General features: G+C 50.1%; 1 protein-coding gene across 2 annotated transcripts; it reads right to left on the minus strand.

Moving 5' to 3' along the window:
- Positions 1-16,520: 16,520 nt before the first annotated feature.
- On the minus strand, positions 16,521-25,045 carry LOC119252279 (butyrophilin-like protein 1). Of its 2 annotated transcripts, XM_054698681.1 has the most exons (8): positions 24,705-25,045; positions 23,704-23,985; positions 23,376-23,576; positions 23,097-23,117; positions 22,978-23,004; positions 21,960-21,986; positions 17,426-17,452; positions 16,521-17,063 (listed from the first exon to the last, which is right to left on the minus strand). In XM_054698681.1, exons 1-8 carry the CDS (start codon positions 24,712-24,714, stop codon positions 16,981-16,983), a joined length of 678 nt encoding a protein of 225 aa, XP_054554656.1. In that variant the 5' UTR covers positions 24,715-25,045; the 3' UTR covers positions 16,521-16,980. The 2 variants fall into 2 exon arrangements, with proteins under 2 accessions (XP_054554656.1, XP_054554657.1); XM_054698682.1 differs by lacking the exon at positions 23,097-23,117.
- Positions 25,046-26,157: the final 1,112 nt, after the last annotated feature.

Genomic DNA, 26,157 nt, shown 5'->3' on the forward strand with positions numbered 1-26,157 from the left:
CAGGTGTGTGCTTCCCCCTCACCCTTATCTCTCCTTCTTCTCCTCTCTCTTCCTCACTGGGCTGGACAAGGACTGGTGTGCATGGGGGACACTCTCCTCACTCAGGGCTGGGCTCTCTCTCAGCAGACACTGGGGGAGGCTTCAGCTGTGTGCTCCCTTCCCCCCCCGGGGTTCAGCATTGAGCCACTCCCCTCTGAGCCTCAGGACCCTCCTGTGTCAGGGTCTCCTCAGCAGGAAGAGGCTCTCAGGGCAGGAACTGAGCAGCAGGTGCAGCTTGTTCCAGGGAATGTGGGTTCCCTGGGGAGTCAGGGCTGGAGCTGGGAGTGCTTCTCAGCACCTCTGCCAGGAGCAGTCTCTGCTCCCGGGCTCCTGCTCCCCTGGGTATGTGAGATTCTGGTCCACTAGACTCTGATTTCTCCTCCACTTCACCACGTGTCCTGTCAGGTGACAGACTGTGAGGATCAGATTTTCTTTCTCTCCCCAGATGCATAACAGCAGCTGTCAATAAATGTCTCTCACAGATGAATGCTGGTGGGAGTTTGCGGCAGCATCTGCCGCTGAACGCCAGTGAACTTACTGTAAAGAGGAAGGCTTTCACTCAGACACATCCGAGTGAGTAAGACCCCCTCCCCTGTGCGCTGGCTGGACAGTCAATGACGGGTAAGATCAGGGGCAGACTAAAGAAGGCACTGGCCAGCCTCATGTCTGTGACTCCTGACGACCTAAGACAGGCGCAGTCCCCGAGGGGCTTCATCATGATAAACTTTGGCGTTCAGATCAAACAAGGCCTACATGCCTATAAGCCTAATTTAGGCAACAAGCCCGCAGTAAAAAACCCCTCCTTTGATGGAAACAAGGCTGCTAAGAGCGTCACCTGCAAACAAGCCTGATGGAATTACCTACAAAGCAGTTTAACCATTAACCAGACAGTCATTGTTTCAGAAATAGTAGCAACTTAGCAACCTGTCTATAATCATACTACTTTTTCACCTACTTTGCTTTTTCTTTATATGTGTACAATCAGTTTCAGGAAATGCATGATAAAGAAAATAGTGTGTGGCAATAGTAGTTTTAAAATAATCATAATACTTCTCACATGAGACAACACCATAAAAATCAAAATGCTTACGTAGAGAATATATTGCTCGTGATCACTAAAAGTAAAAGGTAGCAACAGTTAAATATCAATGCTTTCTGATAATTGTGGTTTTGGGAAACTAATCAAGAAAAGCTAGCTTAAAGAATGCTGTTCTGTGTAAGCAAAAATGATTGTGTAGATTCAGTACCTTGAGATTGTTTACTGTGCCATGTCATGGAACAGCGATCACATGCACATGAATAACAAAGTAGATGTCTTATGCCTTACAAAGTATTTTATGCTGAGAAAGAATTAAATGTATGAAATCATCCATTGTTAGAAAAGGTATAAAAGTGTATGATGATTTTGAGCAAATTACATTCAGATCTTCACTCTTGAAGTGTGTCTGTCTGTCACTCATTTCTGCGCCGAATCCTTGACCGCCTAGCTCAGCCTCTCATCCCTGGGTCAGCCTTGCTGCTCTGCCACTGCGCCGGTCGACGGCAGGAGTTCTTCCTGGATGGATGGCTGGGGGTAAAGGAGAGGGCCTAGAGGAGAGAAATGCTTTCGGTTTCAGGATGCAGGTGTGTGTGTGTGTGTGTGTGTCTGTCTGTCTCCTGCTCTCCTGTCCCCATCTCCAAGCTTCCTTGTCTGCATCCTCCTTTCCCTCCCTCAGTGTCCACCCTGCACTGACCACCAGGGGGCAGCAGAGCCTCATGGAACCTGGAGACAAGCCTGGTGGCCTTTCTATTGGCCCCTGGGCTCCTCCCCCACCAAGTAGCCCCCCTTTTTGGTGCCCCTAGGCAGGAGCTGCAGGATGGCCCTGCTTCCCTCTGGGGGCCCTGCTGCTTCCAGGACTCACAGCCCAGATAACACATGTCAGGGCTGCGGGGTGGGGGGAAACAGGCCCCCAACACTAACAAAGCAGGTGCACAAGAGAGGTCAGGGAAGGCATCTTTGAGCAGGTCACTTCAGGTGAGACCTGAAAGGTGAGGGTTTGGGGAGCAGAGGCAGCAGGAGACCCTCAGGGGTGGGGGCTTGGAGCTGGGATTTTTTTTTTTTTAAAGATTTATTTATTTATTTATACAAGCACTGGGTACAGTCAGAAGCGCCGGAGGGTGAGAGAATTCACCAGAGCCAGAGCGGGGAGCAGAGCAGGCAGAAGGACCGAAGTACACTGCTGAGGGGAGCAGCGGGCGGCAGGAGAGGTCTGTGCGCCATGTGGGACCCTCCTCCGCCATGTGGGACCCTCCTCCGGTGGCCGGGGAGCAGCGGGGGATCGAACTAGTGTTACAGAGGCCACGGGCAGCTTCGCAACCCAGCGCTCAACCGCTGTGCCAACGGGGAGGCCCTGGGATCTTAATTCTTTCGATCACTCATCCTTTCCATGCTATCTTAAGAAAATGCAGCTCAGCTAACAAATATGTAAAACATTACACAGATTATGAAAATAACACATTTAAATAGCACATGAGATTAATTGTTGTAGAAATAAATTCTACCTTTTAACCAGGCTGAGGAAGAACAAGCGGTACTTCAGGAATGGTGAGGTCAGGAAAAGGTTTATGACTCGTGCATGAGGTCCCAGACCTGGGCAGCCCTGTAAGTTCTGTGCACCGGTTTAAAGACCAAGGGCTCCTTTTATACACAACTGTCTCCATGTCTGTTACAGGGATAGCATCATTTTTCAGCAGGCACAGCCATTTTTGGCAAAGTCCCCAGACAAGGGGGGCTGGGCATGGGGGATAGATGCAGGCATTCGGGGATGGTCTTGGAGAGAGAGACGAGCTGGCCGGCTGCCCGACCTTGTAGATAAGAGTGCTGAGGCCCCGGCCATGAATCTGGAAGGGAAGGAGCTGTAAGTCAGCAAACTTAATTATGCCTGCATTGGAGTGTTCATTGCACCTGGGCTGGAAGTTCTGCTGGAATCTTTATAATATTCATTTGCTCAATAATAAATTTTCACTTCAATATGATTTTTAACAGAAATTCTTATTTTTTTCTTCCCTCTTGACCCCAGATTTCTTCTTTTTTTCCTAATATTACTAACACATCATTATTTCACATCCTTGTTTCTTTTTACGCAACATAGTACTTCTCCCCTCAGCTGTGGTCACTGGAGTTTCCTGACAGCAAAGACCGCAGTCTCCCCACAGACACTGTGCTCTGGTCCCCCCTCTGCTCCTCCTCTCCCCTCTCCATGACCCTTTTGCACTCCCAGCCCTTCCCTCAGTGCTGTTTTGACCTCAGGTTTCTGAAGAGACTGAGAGTCTAGTCTGGTGGTTGCCCCTGGCCAATGTCCCTGCCTGGTGACCCCGAGTCCTGGACAGGCCGAGGGAGTTTCTGAGCTGAATGTTCCAAGTGAGTGACGTGTAGTTAGTGACCCCTTATATTTTGGGGTGATAGAAAACAGAGAGGGGAGCAGGTGGAGTCTGCGTCCATCAGGGGCTGATGCTCAGGTCAGAGGGGCCTCATCTCCTGACCTCCCTTTGCTCTCTTCTTCCTCCATTTTCCACCTCTGATGGTCATGTGGCCTTTCCCACGTACCTGGAGGGACGTTGCCATGTCCTGTGGGGCTCAGGTCAGAGGTGACGTCTCGTGTTCTCAGCAGACTGAGGGGTTTTCTGAGTGGACTAGGCTGAGGGGCTGATGGGCAGCAGCAGCTTCTCCTCTGAGCTCAGCTGAGGCTGGTGAGGCCCTTTCCTGCTGGACATGGAGCAGGACTCACAGGGGCTCCCCTTGAGGTCCCACATGGTTCCCCAGATGACACACGTCAGGGCTGCGGGGAAGAACAGGCCCCCAACACTCATAAGCAGGCGCGGGTGCACAAGGGAGATCAGGGAAGGTATCTTTGAGCAGGTCACTTCAGGTGAGGCCTGAAAGGTGAGGGTTTGGGGAGCAGAGGCAGCAGGAGAATCAGGGATTGTAAGGAAGCCTGAACCTGGGAGAGCTCCCTGAATTGGAGGAGTCACCTGAGCCAGAGGGGGCCCCTGGGAGAGCAATGGGAAGCTGGTCAGAGAGGGAGGGGGAGGCCTGGGCACTCCTCCTTTAAGCAGAGGGATCCCCTGAAGGCATGAGAGAGGGAGCTGACCTGAGCTGACTGGAGAGGGTCATGACCTTGGAAGGAAATGGACTGGGGAGGTGAGGCTAGAGGTGGGGCGGAGAGCCCCTCAAGAACATCAACACTTGGCCAGGAGAAAATGAGGGTGGCTTGGGATGGGTGCTGGTGGTGGATATGAGTTGAGAAACATCTTCATCTTTTCAGTGTATTGGAAATAGGCTGGGTTGGGGGTGGACAGTGAAGATGACCTTGGAGTCTCTGGCAGAAATAACTGGGGGGACACAGGTGCCCTTCACTGAAGAGGGGAAACCACAGGAAGTGAGAGGGGAGGAAGGCCCAGGCTTCCTGGTTTCCTTGGAGACATATAATTGGGCCTTTCTGGTGACCCCTGTCGTGGAGGGACAGGGTCTGGTCACTGTGACCAGATCTCGGGTGACATTAACATCTGAACAAGCCACAGGCCCTGTCCATGCAGTGTGGGCAGGACCAGGTCCTGGCAGCTCCTGGTGCCCAGTGCTGACTCCTGGTGTCCAAGGTGTGGGACTACTGGCTCAGCTGCTGAGAGGAGAAGAAAACAGGCCCCCTGGGGGCAGCTCACAGGCTCTGCCATGTGGGGTGACAGCTGCCATGGGGTCACTAGGGTGGTCACCATCGGGCACAGGCTGAGCCCCCTGCATGGGGCTCAGTGTAAGTCCTGACTGGGGCCCACACTCACCCCTAGTTCTGGGTCTGGCAGCAAAGCAGCCTGGGGCACAGTGGGTGCTCAACAGTTGGTTCTGGGTGGGCCCCTCCCCTGTGCCTGCAGAGGTATCAGGGTGCCTGCCCCTCCCCTCTGCTGGCTCCTCTGATCCTGCTGTTTCCCTGCTGACACCCGGGGTGCACTGTCCAGAGGGCAGGGTGGAGTCTGCTGGTGTTGCATTTCAGCTTTCACTTTCAAATGGTAGAAGGAGCCAGAGAAGGGTGACCCTCCTAAATATGAAGAAGGGAGATTCATTCATTCATTCAACACAAATATGTAGTGTTTGCCCTGTACCAACTACCTTGGAATCATCAGTGAATCTGACAAATATTTCACCTTGTGAGTTTGTATTCTCAAGTGGGAACTAGAGCCGTCATAATAAACTAACAGATTGTAGATGAAGCTCCATGGGGGACACTCTCCTCACTCAGGACTGGGCTCTCTCTCAGCAGAAACTGGGGGAGGCTACAGCTGTGAGCTCCCCTCCCCACTGGGGTTCAGCCTTGAGCCCCTCCCCCGCCAGCCCTGGGCCCCTCCAGTGTCAGGGTCTCCTCAGCAGGTGCAGCTTGTTCCAGGGAGTGTGGGGTTCCCCTGGGGAGTCAGGGCTGGAGCTGGGGGTGATTCTCTGGGCACCTCTGCCAAGAGCAACCTCTGTTCCCCTCTCTCCTGTTCCCCTGGTGTGTCTGAGCTTCTGGTTCACTTACCTCTGTGATTTTCTCTGTTTACCCTGTGTCCTGATGAGGCCAGATTGTGAGATAGCCCCTCAGCCCCACATGCATACAGGAGGCTGTCAATAAATGCCTGCCAGTTAGTGAATGTGAGCATTGAGTCCTCTAACTTTCAAATAAGGGCTCCCTGGGGGTAGGAATGGAGGGGCACATGGAGAAGAAAAGCTTCTGGTTTCAGGATGCAGGTGTGTGTGTGCTGTGTTCCATGAAAGGGGAGACCCTCACCCTCTCAGGGCTCAGGGCAGCTGTGAGCTTAATCACAAACTCATGGGTGTGAGTTTCTTAAGAACAAGAACAGTCTTTTACAACCACAGTACAACCATCAGATTCAGAAACTTAGAGTGACACAACACTACTACCCACAGCCCAGATGAAAAATTTGCTGATGGCCCCTTAATGTCCTTATAATACGTTTTTTCTTTTGGTCTAGGAGCTAATCCAGGATCACATATTGCATTTAGTTGTGTCTTTTCAGAATACTTCAACATGGGTAAAAGCCTCTGTATTTACTTTGGCTTTTATTAATTATATTGACCTTCTAAAAGTTTCCAGATTATTTATTTTGTAGCTATTCCTAAACTTAGGTTTACTATTGTGCCAGGACCCTAAGCCTGACCAGGTTCTGGATGGCAGCAAGCAGAAGAGTCACGGAGCCTTGGGCAGGTCCACCAACAAGTCTTTGTGCTGCAACAGGAGGCTGAGTCCACAAGGGGAGGGGGGCAGGGGGTGAAGCTACAGGGACACTCTATCTGCCCTTTTTGTACTGTTCAGGGATGAAACTTATAGTTATGTGCTCGCAGCTACAGCTGATACATTTTCCCGATATGCCAGATACTGTCCAGGTTCTGGGCTATCATTATGTTGAATTTGCTAAGTCTCTAGGAGGCCTCTGGAAGGTGAAAAAAAACAAAAACAAAACACAAAACTTAACTTGCTGTCCATGTTTGTCTACCCTCACAGGTCTAGTGTTTCTTCAGTGTATGCATTTTGGGGGCAGGAATTCCACAAAAATGATGTTGTATCCTTCTAAGTAAATGGCCCCAGGAGACACCTGAGCCAATATAATTTTTTTTTTAAACGTGAACTTGTCCTTTTTTCTTTTTTAAAAAATATTTATTTATTTGTGCATACAAGAACTGGGGTACAGGCCAGAGGTACAGGGGGCAGTGGTGAGAGGACTCACCAGAGAGAGTGAGGAACAAAACAGGCAAACTGACTGAAATACACTGCTGAGGAGAGCAGCAGGGCAGACAGGAGAGGCCTGCTGTGCTATGTGGGTAGCTCCCTGGCCGGCCAGGGATCGAACTCATGCTGCAGAGGCTGTGGATAGCTTCCTAGTGCTGTGCTTAACCCCTTGCACCACCAGGGAGGCCCGCCAATATCATTCTTAATGGCTAACTAATATTCTACTGTTTGAGACCAATTGCTTATTGTAGGGCCTTTGGGTAGATCTCAGTTTAAATCTCAATATTTATTGCAATAAATATTCTTGAATCTAAATATTTGCATGATTGTCTGATTATTTCCTCAGAACAAATTTCTAGAAGTGGACCCATAGAGACAAAGGGTCAAAGGACAAACATAATTTTAAGGCTTTTGTTACCTGAGTGTCCCAGGTAAGTCTCCAGAAGTAGGCAGGACTCTGACGCCTCAGCAACGGGGTCTGCACTGCCTCCTCTTGCCAGCCCTGGGGGTGAGAACCCTGACTCATTGATGGGGAGATGGCGTCTCATTCTGTCTTAAATTGCCCTTTGCTGTGTGGTTAACATTATGTTCACTTGTTAAAGGCCATTCATGCGTCCTTTTCATGAGTGTCCTGCTCATGGCTCTGTCCTTTGACTCATGTGTCGCCATCATGTCCCTGTCACCTTTCATAACTGAGGAGGCAGCTGTGGGTGGGGACATCTGGGCAGAAGAAACTGGTGTAAAAAGTCTCTGCTTTGCACTGTCTGGGTGACTGACGGGGAGGAATTTGGAGTCGTGAGAAGTTACAGGAAATCAGGAAGAGACTCCAGACAGGGAAAGAGACCTGAGTGGGCAGAGTGAACTCTCCATGTCTGCCACGTTCCGTGGAAAGGAGGCTGGGGCTTGAGAGAAAGGAGAGGAGATGGCAACAGAGACAGAGGAGGAGGGTCGGGGGAAGGGGACCAGTATGCGATGGGTCAGAAGCTGAGGTTAAACTGTGTCAGGAAGGTGCATGACCCGGTCTTGCCCTCTCTCTCCCTGCCTGAAGGGAGCATGTGCGCCTGCGCAGGGTGATGACCTGTGCTTGGGGCCCAGATGCCCCCTGTCCTCTGGGACCTCACAGCCCAGGAGTGTCTATACTTTCCCAAGTGCGTGTTTCCCTTCCCAGTGATTCCTGACTGTCCTTGCTGGGAGGGGGCTTCTGTCACCATCACAGGAGCTGCCCAGGCCAGGGACACAGACAGTTCTCTCTGGTGTAAAATGATCCTTTCCTGACATATCCCAACAAATAGGAGTTTGTTTCGCTCAACCGACTTTTCCTTCATTGTATATTCCCTGAGAAGGATAAACCTGTCAGTCACTCACTCCTAAGTCTTTAGACTTCAAGAGGATCCACTTCTGAGCTGGTGCTGCTGGTGAAACCAACCACAGAGAAGCTAATAACTTTTCCCAGTTGTACCAATATGCAGAGTGACCCACCCCCAGAGATTGGAGTTCAGAAGACTTGCAGCCCCTCTGGTCACTCAGAGCCCTCTCTGCTTCCCTGCTGGTTACTCCTCATCTCCCCAACTTCTCACCACCGTGGACTCCGTGGCTCAGTCCCCGCACCTCTTCTGTTTTTTACCTGTCCCTAGGGGCTCTCATCCAATGTCATGACTGCTGCCAGACTTAACTGTTCACTTGAAGACAATCTTAGTGCTGATGACCCCAAATGTGTGTATCTAGGTCAGACTGCTCCCCTGAGTCCCAGACTTGAACTTCCCATGTCTAATGAGTAGCTCAGACTCAACCTGTCAAGATGGATCTCATTCCCCTCCATACCATTCTCTCCCTCCCAGCAGAGCTGGGCTTTGCAATTCTGTCCATTTAGTTGTTCAGGCCCCCAAATTGGAGACACTGTGGCTCCTCCCTTTTACTTGTATTCTACATCCATCAGTCTTAAATCCTATAGCCTCTACCTTCAAAATGCATCCAGAATCTGATGAATTCTCATTTCTGCTCATTCTCACTGTTAAACGCTATTCCAGGCTACTACTCTGTCGTGCATCTCCTGATTCGTCTCCTCCCTGCTGTACTTGCTCCCTTGATAATTTCTTTGCATGGTAACCACAATGTGTCTGTTAAGATATGAGTTGAATGATGTCCTTCCTCTACTCCAAACTCTCTAATCACTTTTCCACTTGCTCAGAGTTAAACTAAATTTCTTTTTGGGCCTATAACACCCTGCACTTCTGCCTCCTCCCTCCCCTGCCCAGGCTGCCTCTCTCACCTTCTCTCCTATTATTCTTAGTCTCCATTGGGCCACACCAGCCTCCTCACTGTTCTATAAACAGGCACATTCATGCCTCAGGACCTTTTCACTTGCTTCCTCCCACTGTCTGGTCTGCCTTCTTCTGCAGTCACTTGTATGACTTGCTCTTTAGCCTCAAATGGCATCTTAAAATTTTTGAGCAAACAATAAGGATACAGAATAACCAAAACAGTTTTAAAGAACAAAATGGAAGATTTATACTTTGCAATTTCAAAAGTTACTAAAAAACTGTGGTAATGAAGGGCCTCCCCGGTGGCGCAGCGGGTTGACAGCAGCAGGTTGACAGCAGCAGGTTGAGCGCAGTTCTGTGAAACTGTCCATAGCCTCTGCAGCACAAGTTTGATTCCCGGCCAGCCAGGAAGATTCCCACATGGTGACGCAGACCTCTCCTGTCTTGTCCACTGCTCCCCTCAGCAGTGGATTTCAGTTGTCTGTCTGTTCTGCTCCCTGTTCTGTCTCTGGTGAATTCTTTTTTTTTTTTTTTTTAAGATTTATTTTTATTTATTTATACAAGCACTGGATACAGTGAGAGGCGTGGGAGGGTGAGAGAATTCACCCAAGCCAGAGCGGCTGCGCTTTGATGATGTGTGGCCTTGGGGGGAACAAAGCCATGATGTCCCTCAGTTCTTCTTAAAGGTAACAAATCACCTTCCTTAAAAAGAAACCCCATCATCAGCAGATCTATAGTGCTCAGGTAAATAAGAGATTTTAAAATTCTGGGGATAAGAGAGAAACAAGGAACTTGCAAATAAACGAGGCGTGCAAAAGGGAGGTTGGAGAGGGTGGGGCTCCTCTTACCAGCACGCTGCAGGCCAGGAGATGGTGCCGGGTATTTTAAGATGGTTCAGGCAAACAGAACAAAATCTGCTGGGACTTTCGGGGGCAGAGCTCCCGAGAGAGGCTTTGAGGATTAGGCTAAGGACACAGTGCTGTCTACTCTGCCGGTCAAGCGATCCTCCTGCCTCAGCCTCCCAGGTAGCATGGGATTACAGGCGCACGCCACTGTGCCCGGCACCTCCCATAAATGAAAACAGTGTCCACGGGAGGACAAAGAGGAGAAGTCACCTGAGAGGTGACATTGGTAAAAGTGGAGCAATTTGAGAAAGCTAGCGCACCCAAGTCAAGAGAGGTAATAAGGTCGGAAGTGAAAAAATGCGCCTCAGAAAACTGAATAGGCTGAACCAAAATGGGAACCGTGAAGGAGAAATGACGGTTGGGTGCAAGTGAGGAATTGGTTGTTGGAAAGGCCAGAGGCCCAGGGAAACACATTTGTAAGCATAACCAACAATCATTGGCCAGTGAGGAATTTGTTAAATTAAGCAGATTAAAAGAGGAGTGGAGGATGTTAAAAGTGTTGGAGTCAATGCCCAACCTTCGTCTTTCAGCAGGAAGGGCAAGTGGATGGTAGCTAAGTGCAGGGGGAAGGCGCGTTGCAAATTGTTTTAAGACTGTACTGACAAAGTGATCTCTGGCTTTGTCTTGAGGACCTCCTCCATTGGTGACATGTACTGGGGCAGTAGTTGCCCAGCACACTGTGTCACCCACCTTTTTGTTAGTACCACAGGTGGTCAGCAAGGTAGAGGCCTGTGGCCGACTTGCAGGGGATGTCCTGATAAGAACATCAGTATAATAAGTCTTATTATTATTGGCCATGCATTGAGAAAAGGTCTTGTAACACGAGGAGTGTACTGACTCAGCAAAAGAAGTGCAGGTACACTGCCCTCCGTGTGAGGGGCCACCTATAGATGTCCGGAGGCATTTATAGCGGGACTTACGGCTGGAGCCTGCAACAGTGACCAAATATGCGATGTGGCCAGGGCAAGTAATGTAAGGGACATACCCATTAGGAGCGGTAGAGAAATAGCCCCCCCTGCACTCACAGGGTTTACCATGAAGATGTTGAGTCAAAGACACAATCTTGCCTGGATCCTCAAAGCTGGCAAAGGCCGAAGAGAAAAGTAATGCCTCAGCATAGAGGATGAGCCAGGAAGCGGTCACCATGCTGTAACAAATCTGACGAGCCGTTCAGGCAACCATCGGGCCACATCATGAGTCTGTAAAGAGACACATACTGATCCCCTTCCCCATATCAGAACTGAGTCAGGGCTGTACAGAGATCCTGAAATTCAGTCTTCCAAAGTAAATGATCTCTGCCGTCAAGGACAGCCTTTACTAAGGTTTGCCCTCCTGCTCTTTAGTCAAGGGAGGGGTCTTCTTAGAAGATCTGGGGATAGAGGGGGATGGTGAGCGGGATCAGGGAACCACTTGGACCTGCGGGTGTGAATAGAAGATTCTAGTGCCACTTGGGTCTCCTGTGTGACCCCTGATGCAGGGAGCAGCTGGTGGAGGAACCCAGAGAACTGACTGCCAGGAAAAAAACTTGTGCGGAGCTGGTCAGGGCAAAGAGAGGCTGCTCTCTCCCACAGAAGCTGGTCTCTTGGGGAACAGTGAGGGAGGAACAAGCCTGAGAGCAGTGCAGGGGGGCAGGTGGACCAGGTGAGGGGAGAGGACAGGGCAGAGCTGAGTCTCCCTGGGCAGGCAGGGGGTGGGTGGGAAGTGCAGCAGGACAGAGGGACACTGCCCTATGAGCCAGGGCTCTGGGAGGAGCCTGAGAGCTCATTGGCAGGAGCATGGGGAACAGGAGTGTCTGGTGTGATCTGAGGCTTTTTCCCAGCCCCAGCTCTGCGGGGACCAATGTCATCACTGTGACCTCAGGCAGAGCTCAGCAAGGGTCTGCTCAGCCAGGGAGCTGCCACTGGTTGTCAGAGTAATGTGGACACAGCTCAGAGCCTCATGCTCTGTAAACCTTGTTCCCTTTTACATTTCTTAAAAGTTCTTTAAAACCCTCTGCAACTTTTGTATGTGTGTGTGTGTGTAGAAAATGGTTGTAGGCCAGAGGTGTGTGGGAAGAGGATTCACTAGAGACAGAGTGGTGAACCCCTCTACCTCTTGATTGTGAATGGAAGGGACAGTGGAGGCCACTCCTGTGGTCTCAGGGGAGGTGGTGGCAGAAGTGGGTGGGGGTCTCCCTGGGGTGAGTGTAGAGAACCCACACCTCAGGTCTGTTTTCACTTCTGGGAGCCCCCGGCCTCCCAGCCAAGGAGTCCCCCTGTCGCTGGAGAGATCCTGTCAGCTGGAGGGCTGGGGAGAGCTGGGTCTGCAGGCCCCACAGTGGCTGGGCTGTGACTTGGGCCTGGAGAAGTCAGGGCTCCGCTGTGTCCTGCTCCAGAACTACCCTCGGGACCATCCACTTCCTTCCTCCATGGGCATCTGGATCCCCACACTGGGCTTGTCCCCTTCTCACTGGTGTCACATCTGGGAGGAAGGAGAGGGTGGGGTGTCTCCCCAGACGCCCTCCCTGACAGGTTCCTCCTTTCCTGTTGAGGGAAAGATGTGTAAGAAAAGAAAGCAAAAGGCAGGTGGGAGGGAGGGGAGAGGAGGGGGAGGGCTCCCAGCACTCAGAGCAGAGACATGGGGATGAGACAGTGCTGTGGAAACCAGGGGATGTGGCTTCCCTGGAGACTCGGGGCTGGAGCTGAGGGAGCGTCTCAGCACCTCTGCCGGGAGCAGCCTCCTGGATAATGTTTGACTGGACAGAAGCAGAGGGAGAAGAGAAGAAGGGGAGATGGGGGGTCAGGGGGAAGCAGGTTCCTCGGAGCTGCTCCCCTGAGGCCTTGTGAGGAGGGGCTGTGTCTGGGGGGGCAGCTGAGGGGGCACAGGGGTGCTGAGGAGCAGGAGCTTCACCCCCTGCTGAGAGAGGAAGGGACACCTGAGAGGATGATCAGGTGGAACATGGATCACCTTCCCGATCAACACAGAATTATGACAAGTACATGGGAAAGGCCAAGTGACTGTGGAATATGAAGGAAGGAAAGGACAGACATAGAAGGATGAGAGATGGGCCCAGTGGGATTGAGAGATGAGGCAAGAATGGCCCAGGGCTGAGGGAGCCATGTCTGCTCTGCCTGAGATCACAGTGATGACATGGTCCCCACAGAGCTGAGAGAGAATTGGGGTCCCCATGAGAGGAATCAGAAGCCATATTGGGAGGAGGATCCTAAGGACACTCTCACTCTCCCAAGTCCCCCCGACCTGCCCACTTGGGGGTTCCCATCCCTCTGGATGAAGATCTCACCTCCTCAGATGTCTCTCCCTGAGCCCAGAGAGAGAGAGAGAGAGAGAAGAGGAGGGATGGGGAATAGCTCACAGAAGACAAGGGGACAAGCCCTGCCCAGGACTCTGGGTACATGGGCTCTGGGGCTCAGCTGGGGGTGGACAAGCTCCTGAGGTGAGAAGGACCATGAGTGTCAGATGAGCAGCTTCAGTCTAGACCCAGGGTCTGCCCCATCCTGTTGGGGCCTGGTGTCTCCTCCTCTCCTCAGGCTGCTCCTCAGGTCTGCAGGGGGAGGGGCTGAGCTGTGTGATAGCTGGGATTTCAGTTTCTCATTTTTATGTTAAAAGCAGGAGATTTTTAATGCATTAGCTTTAAAATGACTAGCATAAAAGTTTTCTAAAATAATCAATGCAAAGTTTCCTGGATAAAAATCTGTCTTGAAATAAGTCATCTTGTGTAAAGTTTATGAAATCATAAACATGACTCTCAGGAAATGTATAAACAGTTAATATTATTAATTAATCAGTGACAACACTGGTATTATTGCAACAGGCTACAAAGAGGATTTTGAAGAATAGATCCTTTGTTGTCCAGCATGAAAGCAACTTAAAATAAAATGTACTAAGAAGGAACAAAACTTGTACTATCTATGGATAAAAAATTATAGTCTTTGGAATTCTCTTCTTTGCTTTACAGACAACGTGTGACTTCACAGCAAACACATCCTTAATTAATGATAAAAACCCAAGTCAAACCTTTTGCATTTTCTAAATAGTTCCGTAAGTTTGAATCTAATTAGAAAATCTCTGTAATGCCTCATTAGATCAAAAGACATGACACACACCTTACTTATCAGTTTTTAAAAGTTTTGTGGAACAATAGAAGGAAAAATTTCATGGATAGAGCTGAGGGTAAATCTTAAAAAAGACAAACATCCCATCGCAGGATCCAGAAGAAAAGCAGCACGACCAGGAGAGACGCGTGTCCTCGGCTGTGACTGGAGTGTCCCCTCCAGGGCTCATCCTGACTCTGTGCAGGGGGCCAAGGGACACACTCCTGGGGTCCAGCTCCAGGTCACACAGGAGGGCACATGGGGGATGTGGGCCAGGAAGCGACACATGGGTGATGGGAAAGTCCACACCTGTGACTACTCAGCTCCACACACACAATTCACACACATATGAACAACCACACAACACAAGTGTATGTTTTTAAGTACCAAGAGAAGCTCCCTTTACACGTCTCCAAAACAGACAGTGCCAATCTTTGTATCTATATTACTTATTTCTCAAGTTCAGTCACAATCCAACTGTTCATCTGTTACCCAAAAAATACATCATAAACATAAGGTATTCCTCAGATCTGGATTCCTCAGCACAAGCTCAAGTTGGATAAACTCCAGTTAATTTAGGACACGAATTCATAGCTCATTCCCTTCCTTGTCAAAACAGCATGAAAACCCCTTGAAATATTTTCTTTTTCCTTTTTTTTTTTTTAAACATTTGTGTTTTATTTATTTATTTATTTTTAAATTTATACAAGCACTGGGTACAGTCAGAAGCGCGGGAGGGTGAGAGAATTCACCAGAGCCAGAGCGGGGAGCAGAGCAGGCAGAAGGACCGAAGTACACTGCTGAGGGGAGCAGCGGGCGGCAGGAGAGGTCTGCGCGCCATGTGGGACCCTCCTCTGGTGGCCGGGGAGCCTCCGGGGATCGAACTGGCGCTTCAGAGGCTGCGGGCAGCTTCGCAACCCAGCGCTCAACCGCTGCGCCACCGGGGAGGCCCTGAAATATTTTCTTTATGAAAAGAAAAATGATCTCCCATGGTAACACTCTTCCTATCCCAAACAGGTTCAAGTCAGTCAATTTCACCATCTGTGGCCTCAGCATGAGGCCTGACCTGACTGTTCTCACAGCCACTGCAGTGATGGGGTGATGGTAGAGTCCACGCATTCGACTCCTCAGCCCCACACTCACAGTGTATACATGGCTTATCTTTAAATATCTTTAAAGCTGCCTTTACAAGTGAAGAAGTGCTCACCTTTCCCCAACATGAGGGGACAGACAGCCCCAATTTTTGCATTTAACATGCCATAGTAAGTATTTCTCAAAATGGCTCACAATACCTTTATCTATTCTGCTACCCAACACTCTATTATACACATAGACTGCAGCAACTTGTATAAGCACAAGGGAAGATGACAAATGAAGACAATGGGTAATAAATACAAATTAACACACACAAGAGAAATTGTTAAAACCATTACAGTCTCTTTATATTTACACACTGTCATGGTGTCTGACTCTTCCCCCACCCACCCCCTTCTCTGTCTTCTCCCACCAGAACCCCAGTGTCCCCTGGGGGAGGATCACACCTTCCTCCCTGCAGGTCTGGGGCTCAGGATCCTGCTTCCTCTGGCAGCTGTGGTTCCCGTGACCCTTTGCCACAGCGTGTGGAAGGACCAAGTTAGCACAGGGATCCCTGGAGATCAGGTCCCAGCTCCCCAAGTCACGCGGAGTCTGAGAGTCTCTTCTTCATTCTCATCTTAATTCAGGGAGCAGTTATCTGCTTTCCAAATGGTGTTGACACAAAAGAAGAACCAAGATCCTTCTCCTGAGTTCACCAAATTAACACACCGCAAGTTTATCACTGGTAACAGAAATTCATCAGGCTTAATTAAATGAAGTGTTTTTCATCCATTCCAGAGTAGGAAGCAGATAACAGAATATTAGGCTCCTGTAAAGTCCATTGTCTGCCATTTCCCCAAATATTTTAGAGGCAGATTTTCCTGGTAGATATTCCAGACGCCTAAAAATAGATCTGGGGACCCTCCATCAGGCTCTAGTTTCCTCCACACAAAGTCACGTTGGATAAAGTAAACTCCAATTAATTTAGTGAACTCCATTCAGAGCTCATGCCTTTTCTTGTCCTAACAGCATAAAATCCCTATTAAATATATTCTTTACCAAATGATAAATGATTTCTCATGAAAGAATTCACATACCCTAAAAGGTTCAAAGTTGTGTCTCAGCACAAGGCCTGACCTGACCTCACAGCCACAGCCCAGGAATCTGCATCCAGAGCAGGAGGACAAGACTCCAGCATCCGGGACTCACTCACAGGTTTGTCCACAGGGAACCTGCAGCCCCAAGAAGAGCCCAGGGCAGGGCTGGGCAGGGAGGGGCCTCATGGGGACACAGTCTCAGGGTTGCAGGGGAGGAGGGGGGCTCAGGCCCTGGGGGAGCCCCACCCACACCAGAGCCTGAGGGGATCCCCTCCCCTGGGGAACTCGCAGGCTCCTCCAAAGAAGGGGGATTGTTCATGGGCACAGAGGGCTTCTGGGGCCCAGCCTCCAGGGGGCAGAGGGTCATGAACACATCTCCTGAATAACAGATGAAGCATGGAAGGAGGGTCCCAGAGAAGGACTCAGGAGGGAAGGAGAAGATGTGGGAGCCATCGGTCATGTCATAGAAGGAGACGTCCCCGTAAGCATAGTTCAGGAAAACCCCCACCCTGTGGGGAACCTGCCTAAGGGGTAGCGAAGTAAGACGGTCAGTAAAGGCTTGGAATTCATTACTGTGCTGGCCAAAAACCCAATTCCCTGTCAGTGGGGACACATCACCGTATCTATTTTCCTCATCTTTCCTCCAGACCCCCAACACCCACCAGGTTTTTTGTGCATTTCTGACCTCTACTTCCCAGTAACAGCGCCCTGATGTGATGCCCTCAAGACCCCAAACACTGTATCCCTCTTCTTTTCCATCGTCAGATGGAAAAGGTCAGACTCTTCTTGTCATGAGAGAGGACAATTTCATCACTGCAAGAACCTGGATCCAGAGTGACAGGCCCTGCAGAGAGAGAACCCATGTGCCAGCCTGACATAACAAGGGCACACAACTCCTTACCCCAGATGCTCAGCTTTATGGGGAGAGGGATATGTTCCCTGAAATGAGTGCCTGGTGACCCCAGCCCACAGCCCCCAAGCAAGAGAAGAAGCCACAATATTATTGGGGGTCAATTTTGTCACAGGACCCCTGGGGACCCACCTGGACCTCAAGGACTAAGGAGCCCCTTCAGCACCCATGACTAGTCATCCCCCAGCCCAGCTGTGTGACATCACAGCTGCACCCACCCCACCCCCACAGAGGGTGCAGAGTCTGTGCCCACACGGAGAACAGAAGGAAAGGCCAGAGAGAACAGAGTCACTCACAGGCCCGGAACTGCCTCTTCTGCCAATCTGCAAGAGACACACATGTCACGTGAGGGACTCTAGATACTGACACATCAGGGCCCATGCCTAGTTTTCTACAAGACAGTGACACAGAGTCCACAGGGAAAAATATTTGGAAACATTTAGTGGATGCATTTAACCTTTAGATTCATACACACGCACACACAGTTTTTATGCTGCGAATTTCCCATGATTTAAGACGTACATCTTAATACTCGGGGTGAGAGGCTGGACACCAACAGAACAGAAAGGTCTTTACCCAGATACAACCATCAAATTATACTTTTCAGCCACCAGCCACAGACCCATCCTGGAAACTAGGTTTTCATGAACAGGTTTTATGGAAATAAATGCCTAGAACTGTGTGCCTGTGAAGAACTAACAGACCCTCTGTAGGTTCCTCAGTTTACTAAAAATGGAGTTACCATATGATCCAGCAATTCCACTCCTAGGGATCTACCCAAAGGACACAAAAACAGTGATTCAAAAGAGCACCTGTACCCCTCTGTTTATTGCAGCACTATTTACAATAGGTAAAACCTGGAAACAATCCAATGCCCAAAAATAGATGACTGGATCAAGAAGGTGTGGTATATATACACAATGGATTATTATTCAGCAATTGAAAAAGATAAACTCATGCCATTCGCAGCAACGTGGATGGAGCTAGAAGGATTTATGCTCAGTGAAATAAGCCAGAAGGAAAAAGAAAAATATTGGATGGTTTCACTTATAACAGGAATAAAGAGGAACTAAATAAGACATCAGTGTAAAAAAAATAATAATGACAGTACAAAACACAACAAAGCAAAAACAGACAATTATAAACCAGAGACATACTGCCGGGGAGGAGGAGGGAGAGGGTGAGCAGGAGGGAGGGAGGAGCACAGGGGACTGTGGTGATGGTGCATGGGTGCTGTGGGGAAAGAAATTCTATGGGGACTCAATCTGAGGGGGTGGGGGGAGGCAAATAATGTCTAAAAAATGTAAAAAATGATAAATGTTAAAATAAAAAAAAAAAAAGAACTCACAGACCTGGACATGCCGCTTCTCTCTGAGCCATGGGGCTTAGAGCTACAACAAGCCCAGGCCTGTGTGTGCCTGAGGCTACTGCTCCCAGGGCAGCAAAGGCCTGTGGAAGCCTGGAGACACGGGGCCTGGTGGGCAGAGCTTTCCCCTCTGATTTGGAATAATTCTGTTTGTACAACAAGGGGAGAGAGACAGGCAGAGAGAGAGAGAGAATGACACATTGTCACTGAGCTGCTCACGGGGTGACTGTCACATGAGTGTGGAGACACAGGACAATCAGCAGAGGGTCCTGCCCACTCAGGAGGGGGTGGAGAGGGTTCCAGAGGGAGAGAGACGTGCAGAGTAGGGACATGGACACACACTGAGAGGACCAAACACTAGTGACATCTCTGCACATTAACATAGACTGTGGGGACAAAACCATCTGCAGAGAGACAAACACAGAAGCAGTAGATGCACTCATTTGATTCCTTCAAGAATAGATCAGAGAGTTGGAAGCTTCCAAGAAAAATTTCTCTAAGTAAATGAATGGCTGAGATGTCCATGTCCTAATCTCAAGACCCTGTAAACATGTGTCCTTAGCAGAGGAAACAGAAATCTGCAGGCAGGACAGTGATGGGGACCTGGAAACAGGGACATTACTAAGGATCATCGGGGGGGCCAATCACATGAGCCTTAACAGCCATGACCCTGCCCCTGTGCTCAGAGAGTCACATGGTGACAGCAGCAGGCCCATAAAGAAGCTGCATGGCCGGCTGCGTAGACAGAGGATGGGGGTTCCCAGTCAATGCAGGGGGCCCTAGATCCTGGGAGAGGAAGGGGATCCTGGAAGGAAAGAGCTGCCAGACCCCGGAGTTAGTCCTAGGACGTGGTCTCAGGTGTCTGCCCTGCAGGCGTGTGAGATGATAAACTGTATGGGTGAGGCTGCTCAGGGTGTGGTGACCTGTGTCAGCAGCAGCTGGAGCTCTGATGCCCCATGTGTGGGGCCCAGGAGTTGTGAACAGGAGCCTGGCAGGGGAGGGTCTGGAGGGAGCATGAGGAACCCATGATGCATGTGGAGAGATGAGGACCCCAAAGTGTCAGTGCTGTGGGGGGAGATGGAGGGAGAAAGAGGGGCCTGGAGAATAGGAAGGGAGGGAAGGATGTGTGAGGAGAAGAGGACAAGGACATGAGACAGGAGGAAGGCACCAGAAGGCTTATCAATTTGCTGACCAGAGACACACCCAGACCCCTGACTCTGCTGTAGGGGGAGGATCACCCACAATCTCTAATGACCCGACGGGATGTGCCTGCCCCCCTCAGCATGTGCCACACAGGATCATAGACCAGTGGCCCCAGGGGAGCCCCTGAAATGACTGAAAGGGGAGCACAGGCCCCCCAGCACCCTAAGGCCATGTCATCCCCACCCCACACTTGCCTGGGAAGGAGGAAGCAGGTCATTCCCCAACACTCAGATCAAACAAAGCAAGACTCTGAGGCCATCAGGGAAGAGCGTGAGTTTTCTAACCGTGTGAGGAGAGAGGAGAATCCAGGATCCACATCTATAAGAATAAGGAACAACATCTTCTTGTGCACGTGGTATGTAAAGGTGTGACACCAGCCACGCCCGCACCAGCTCACTCAGAGAAACTGGCATTTCCATCTTTGTTGATAAGAAACAAGATCACATGCAATGACTGGGTGGCATTATGGGACCTCTTTGTGAAAAAAGGAGATTTTAAATTTACTTGTTTTTGCTGAGACATGAGTTGACATCCGCTATAATGCTCTACACCACACTTCTTCATACAACAATAAAAAAAGAGGGTGTGGAGGAGAATAGGAAGAACAGGAACAGCAGGAACAAATGTAGAAAATCCAGTGACATTTAATGTGAGACACAGCGTGCCCAGGACTGTGTGTGCACTGACTGCGCTAGTCAGTTAATTTTTGTAGCAAAACCTTAAGTAAAAAATTTTTGCTAAATTTCACAAATAATACGAGATCACACATGTATCCATCTGTGAATCTGTCAATATCAAAATGTGGATTCTAGTGTATTCATGGTGTTTCATTCAAACACAGCATTCTTTTTGCATGCCAAAGGAAAGTTTATGTTAAAATGCATGAGACATGAACTCAGCAGAAGCTGGAATGATGATAAAGACGATCTATGATCCTCACTGTGTGGAAATGAGTCCCAGGGGAACCAGGGAGACTCTCAGGAGGATCCTCACACTCCTGGTCCCCAGGCCCCTCCCTTACAACCCCCCTCTCTGTGTCTCGGTCTGAGTCCAGGACCATGAACAAACCCCTGAGCAGGGAAAGGGCGTGTGACTCAGGCTCAGGAGGCTCAGATCTCCCCTCACCAGCATCTCTGACCTTCCCTGCAGGACCCAGTGCAGACCCTGCCCTGGGGTTACGGGGGGAGCTAATGTGAGAGGGAACACAATTAGATGGACGCCTCAATAATGGTTTTCAAACTGTAAGTTTATCTGAAGTACTTCAAAGGACCCACTGTGTTTCTTTCCCAAGCCTTGCACAGCGTCTGCACAGCACAGATTCAAACTGGTGACTGTGCCCAAAACCTCTAGAAGCCTCTTCTCCCACACACCCCTCTCCTTCCTTCCCCTCTCTATCTCCATCCAGACTTTTCTTTCAAATTTCCCCCCTATTCTTTGGAAATTGATTATAACCATTTTAGGTTTGTTCTTTTCCAGTCTACATAGTTGCCTCTTAAAAAAAAAAATACTAAATAATAGCAACCACGAGACTGTCAGACAGAATTCTCCTTAAAAAAATGATGGTTCTGAGAATCGTACACTGTTCACCTTGTTATAAAGACACAAAAAGTACACACACACACACACACACAAACTGGATTTTACAGCAATTTCAGAATTTTCACAGGCCTCTGTCAGGAGTCATAAACACCCAGAAGCTCTGACCCAGATTCAGAACACCTTCCCTAAACAACTGATTCCTCAGCACCCACAAGGGATTAGAAGGAAAAGACAGCTTGGACATGAATCAGAGCATGCATGAGAAGACAGAGAATCAAGAGGAAAGAGGAAACAAAAACTAGATCCAAAATAGGACTGGGCTTTGGGATCCAGAAGGATCCATAACCCAGGACCCCTTAGGAAGACCTAACTCCGAAGCAGGAAGTAGGATGTCTGGAATTTTCGAGAGATCAGTAAAATCCTGAACCACACACTTGTCCCTGCTGCAGCCTCTCCTCACACTGACCCCCTCCGTCCTCACCCACAAGAAAGGACCAGGTGACAAGGGGTCAGAGGGTGTCCTGACCCCACATGACCTGCAGGGAGGACAGGGCAGGTGGAGGCAGGTCTGTGCTCACAAGGGGGGGCCCTGTTGTTCTCAGATGGAGCCTCCGGAGTGAAGGAAGACAAGGGACCCCAGGTCCTTACTGGTGGGGGTCCCTGATAGAGAAGGGACAGAGGGGAGGCTGGGAGGGAGCCCCAGGACCCTCAAGGCCACTCACCTGCGTACAGCTGGGCCTTCCTCCAGGCTGAAAGGGAACACACAGATGAGACCTCAGCACAACCAGTTGCTCTAGTGATCCAAGGGTCTTGGTATCCCTGTGTTCTGCAGGTGAGACTCTCTGGGGGTGGAGGGGAGAGGCTGGAGAGGTCATGACCTCCTGCCCTGTGCAGAATGCATGGGGTGGTGGGAAATCCCTGGCTCAGGTCAGGAGCCTGCAGGACAGACTGACCCAGCCCTGCCTGCTGCTGCTGTGGGGCTTTGGCAAGTCACTGAGCAGCTCTGGACCTCAATGACTTCAAAGCTCCTGCTTCATCTGCTACTCAGTGTTGCTACACAGGATCAAAAACAGTACAAGAGAAGATATTATTTAATGGAGATATTATTCCATAATTATTACATTCAGTATTTCCTTGGAAATTAATGTGAAGATGAAATAAAACCAACATGGACATCACACCAGCTGCAGAGTAGAAATGGCCCTTCTTCCTCCAGTGCAGTATTTCTAGTGCTAAACACTCTCTGGGAGAGGGAAAGTCCCCCCACACCCTCCCAGGCAAGGTCACCCCCGTCCTCTCCCAGCACCACTGATCAGCATCTTCAGGAGCAGAGAGAACAGACTCTCCTTGGGGTTTTTTGGGGAAAAGGGCAGGAGGAGGTCACACTCCTAAACTCCAAGAGTCCATTTACTTATCAAATCCCAGAGCCGCTGGCTTTACTTCCAGGTGCTGACCAAGAACGAGATACATTGAGGACTAGAAAGCCAGCACCATGGTGGGAAAGTCAGGGTTGGAATGAGACAAGGATGCAGGAGACTCCAAGGGTCATCACCCACCAGGACCCCAAGAATGGGGGGAAAGCAGCACCCAAATCCGGAGAGCCCATGCAGCAGGGTCCTGCCTTGTACCAGCTCCCACTTCCACCCAGCGAAGGTTCCACATGTCTGTGCTGAGACAGCCAAGGGGAGGGACCCCTGGGAACAGGGGACAGGGACCCAGGACCCCTGGAGCATCACTCACCAGCCAGGTAAGCTGCCTTCCTCTGGTCTGAAAGACAACACAGGACACAGGTGAGCTAAGAACCAGAATGTCTCCTATGAAGGGGACACAGAGAGTTCAGGAGGGAGAGCAGAGCTTACCTAGAATTGCCTGGAGTTCACCTGATAATTAAAAATATAAGCATAAACTGTCCCTAAGAACAAAGTTTGTGCCCAGAGAAGACAAAACAATGAATCTCTCTGGGTCTTAGAAGTTCCTCCTTCAGACCAACATGAGCCTCCAAGCTCCACTGTCCCCTCTAGGGCCAGCACCTGCTCTGATCTTGCTGCAGAGGGACCCTGGGCTCTGACTCTGGTGTCAGCTTGTCCCTCTCATCACCCACTGCCTTGCTCAACAACCTGGCCCCTGTCCTGCCTTACCTGTGCCCTTCAGGGCCTCCTCCTTGGTCTGTCTGTCCTCCTCCTTAGCCTGGCCCAGATCCCCCTGTTCCTGCAGCTCCCGCATCTGTGTGGAATGTTCTCTCTGGGTGTAGTAGGCAGCCCCCAGGAGCAGGAGCAGCAGCAAGGGCAGGATCACCAGGAAAGCTGGCTTCCAGGGAGAGGCCCGGGGGAAGAAGGGCTCTGCAGACAGAGACCCCACAGGAATCCCATCAAGACACAGCCCAGGCCAGGCCAGCCCAGCTCACCTGAGGATGCTGGCCCCTCCCTCTGACCCTGCAGGGAGTAGGGAGGGGAGAGTAGCGCTGACCTGGGATGACAATGGCCATGGCCTTCTCCTGGCTCAGGGTGGGGTTGAGGATGGAGCAGGTCACGCTCCCCACAGAGCTGTCTCTCACCACCAGAGTGGCCTCTACGCTGAACAGCCCCTCAGTGTCTTGGGCCTGGACCTTGGAGAACTTCAGGAACTGCTCCCCACGGGGGTCTCTCCACTGCACCTGGGGCTCCGGGAACCAGCCCGAGGCCGTGTACACCACCTGCACCCCATCCTCCTCTGGCCCCGAGATGTGCACTTGGGGGACAGAGCCCACACCTGTGGAGGGAAGATAAGAGTCAAGTGGGGGCAGGCCCACCTGTGCACACCTCCAGGGAGGCTGTCAAGGTGCATTCTGCGGGGTGTGGGGGAGACCACCCCTGGGGGAGCAAGATGATGACATGACATGTTCATCTCTGCCTTTCTTCCTACTATTTTTATAATTATATAAACATGTTCAAATCTTTGTAGAGTTTTCTTGTTAGAAGAGCACACCTTATAATTCAAAAACAGCTGTATTTTCTCATTTCTCACCAACATCTCAGCCTCCATAGTGCAGCTTCTCCTTCTAGTCCATTCTGTTCTGGGTGATGCAACAAAAGTCTCCCGTTTGTCAACCCAGTCTCCAAGGTCCTCTCAGCCAGTCTCCCTTCAGTCAGGACACTCCTGACTGATCTTGAAACCACCTCCATTTTGGGTTGGTCACCTCCCTCTGAGGGTGGCTTATTGGAACTTGGCCCCATTCTGAGCCCCTTTCCTGACTTTTCTCCCTGCACCTGCTCCTTGAAGGCAGCACAGTCCCAGAGTTCAGTCCCTGAAGCCCCGTCTTATCTAACAGCCTCTCCCAGGGCTTCTTCTCCCTCAACTTCATGTCTCCTCATATATCACTTCCAGATATCACTTCACCAGCCTTCCCACCTCCCTCCCTGATTGCCCCATCCCTGTGGGTTACATCTGCCAGGATTCCTCACATGCTCTTCACACCCGAAATTCAATACCTGAACTCATGGTTTTGCCTCATCTGTGGCAAATGGTTATAAAAATATCCAGAAGTCTTCAAGTTTCTTCATATTCAGCTCACACTCTACAACGTACATTTTACTCACACTCTGACTTTTGGTTCAGTCATGTGACTTCATATGTCTAATGAGAGATCAGCTCATGTGACTCAGCAGAGGTTTAAAGTGCTGGCCCCATGGGTGTTCCCTCTGCCATCTCCATGGAAGGACATCGCAGTCCAGGTGCTGGAGGATGAGCTCACAGAGCAGGGCCTGTCACCAGCCTTTCCCCATGCAGCTGCCCTCCCTCAGCTGGAGCCAGTGACCATTCATGTAACAAGCCCAGCCACGACCCACCTGGTGACCTTTCATCTGACCAAATAATGTAGGAGTAAGTTCAGTGGAGAGTAGTCAAGTCCATGCCAGGTTAGCTGAAGTCCCCACCAGCCCATGTGAGTACAAGTCCTTTACTACAGGCCACTGAGAGATTTTTTTCTGTGGTTCTTTGTTACACAGCAGCACTATGGTGACAGGCAACTGATACACATTATTAATGCTCCTGACATTAAATATCAAATAGTCTCTACAAAGCCTCGGAAGCCTCTGCAATCCCTTCTTCCACTTTAAATTCTGTGACCCAATTCTCCCCATTCAATTGGGTTATTTCTAAACCTCACTGATGGCATCTCCTATGTGTCCACGGCCACTGTGTGAACCAGCCCCCCTCTCCACCTGTAACTGCAGCCACAACTCCAGATACTGTCCCCGCCCTTGTCCTCCTGCCAGAGTCACATGCTAAGCACAGTTGTGCTGAAAATCTCCAACAGCTCCACGTACAAACACCACATTATGCGCACCAGGACTCCTCATCTGTGACTGACTCCTCCCCCAACCCTCTTCTCTCTGCAGTGCTCACTCTTTTTACACCTGTGCCCTCAAGGCCCAGTACCCCAAACTAAAGAATCTAACTGCTGTTGTCCACAATCACCAGGCCGTGGGGCCTCCATTGTCCTTTCCTCATCTGGTTTGTGGGGCTTTATAGAATTTGTTAGATAAAATGACGTTCCAGCTCAAATAACTACATCCTATGGAGGTTTTTATGATTACCTTTGGGAGCATTCATCAGCCACCCTCGACCTCTCCGCCATGTACTCACAACATCTTTTCATGACAGTCTTGTCACCTCATAACACCCTGCTCCTCACTCTCCCACCAGCCATGAGGACTCCATGTGAGCAGATCACACACCAAACACACGCTCCCCCCAGGTCATTCACACGGGCTGTGCCTCCACATAGAGATTCCCTTCCCTGTAATGTCCAACATGCTTGTAGCCAACATTGTCACGTGATATGTAGGGAAGTTGTTAAAGGACAAACTCCAAAGAATTTTATTCACAATGAGGAAGTTTTCTCCTTTTTGCTTATTTTTCTTTCTTTTTATTAAACCTATA

The sequence above is a fragment of the Talpa occidentalis genome, unplaced genomic scaffold (genome assembly GCF_014898055.3).
Source record: "Talpa occidentalis isolate TD23 unplaced genomic scaffold, MPIMG_talOcc4v2.1 talOcc4.2, whole genome shotgun sequence".
Classification (NCBI taxonomy): domain Eukaryota; kingdom Metazoa; phylum Chordata; class Mammalia; order Eulipotyphla; family Talpidae; genus Talpa; species Talpa occidentalis.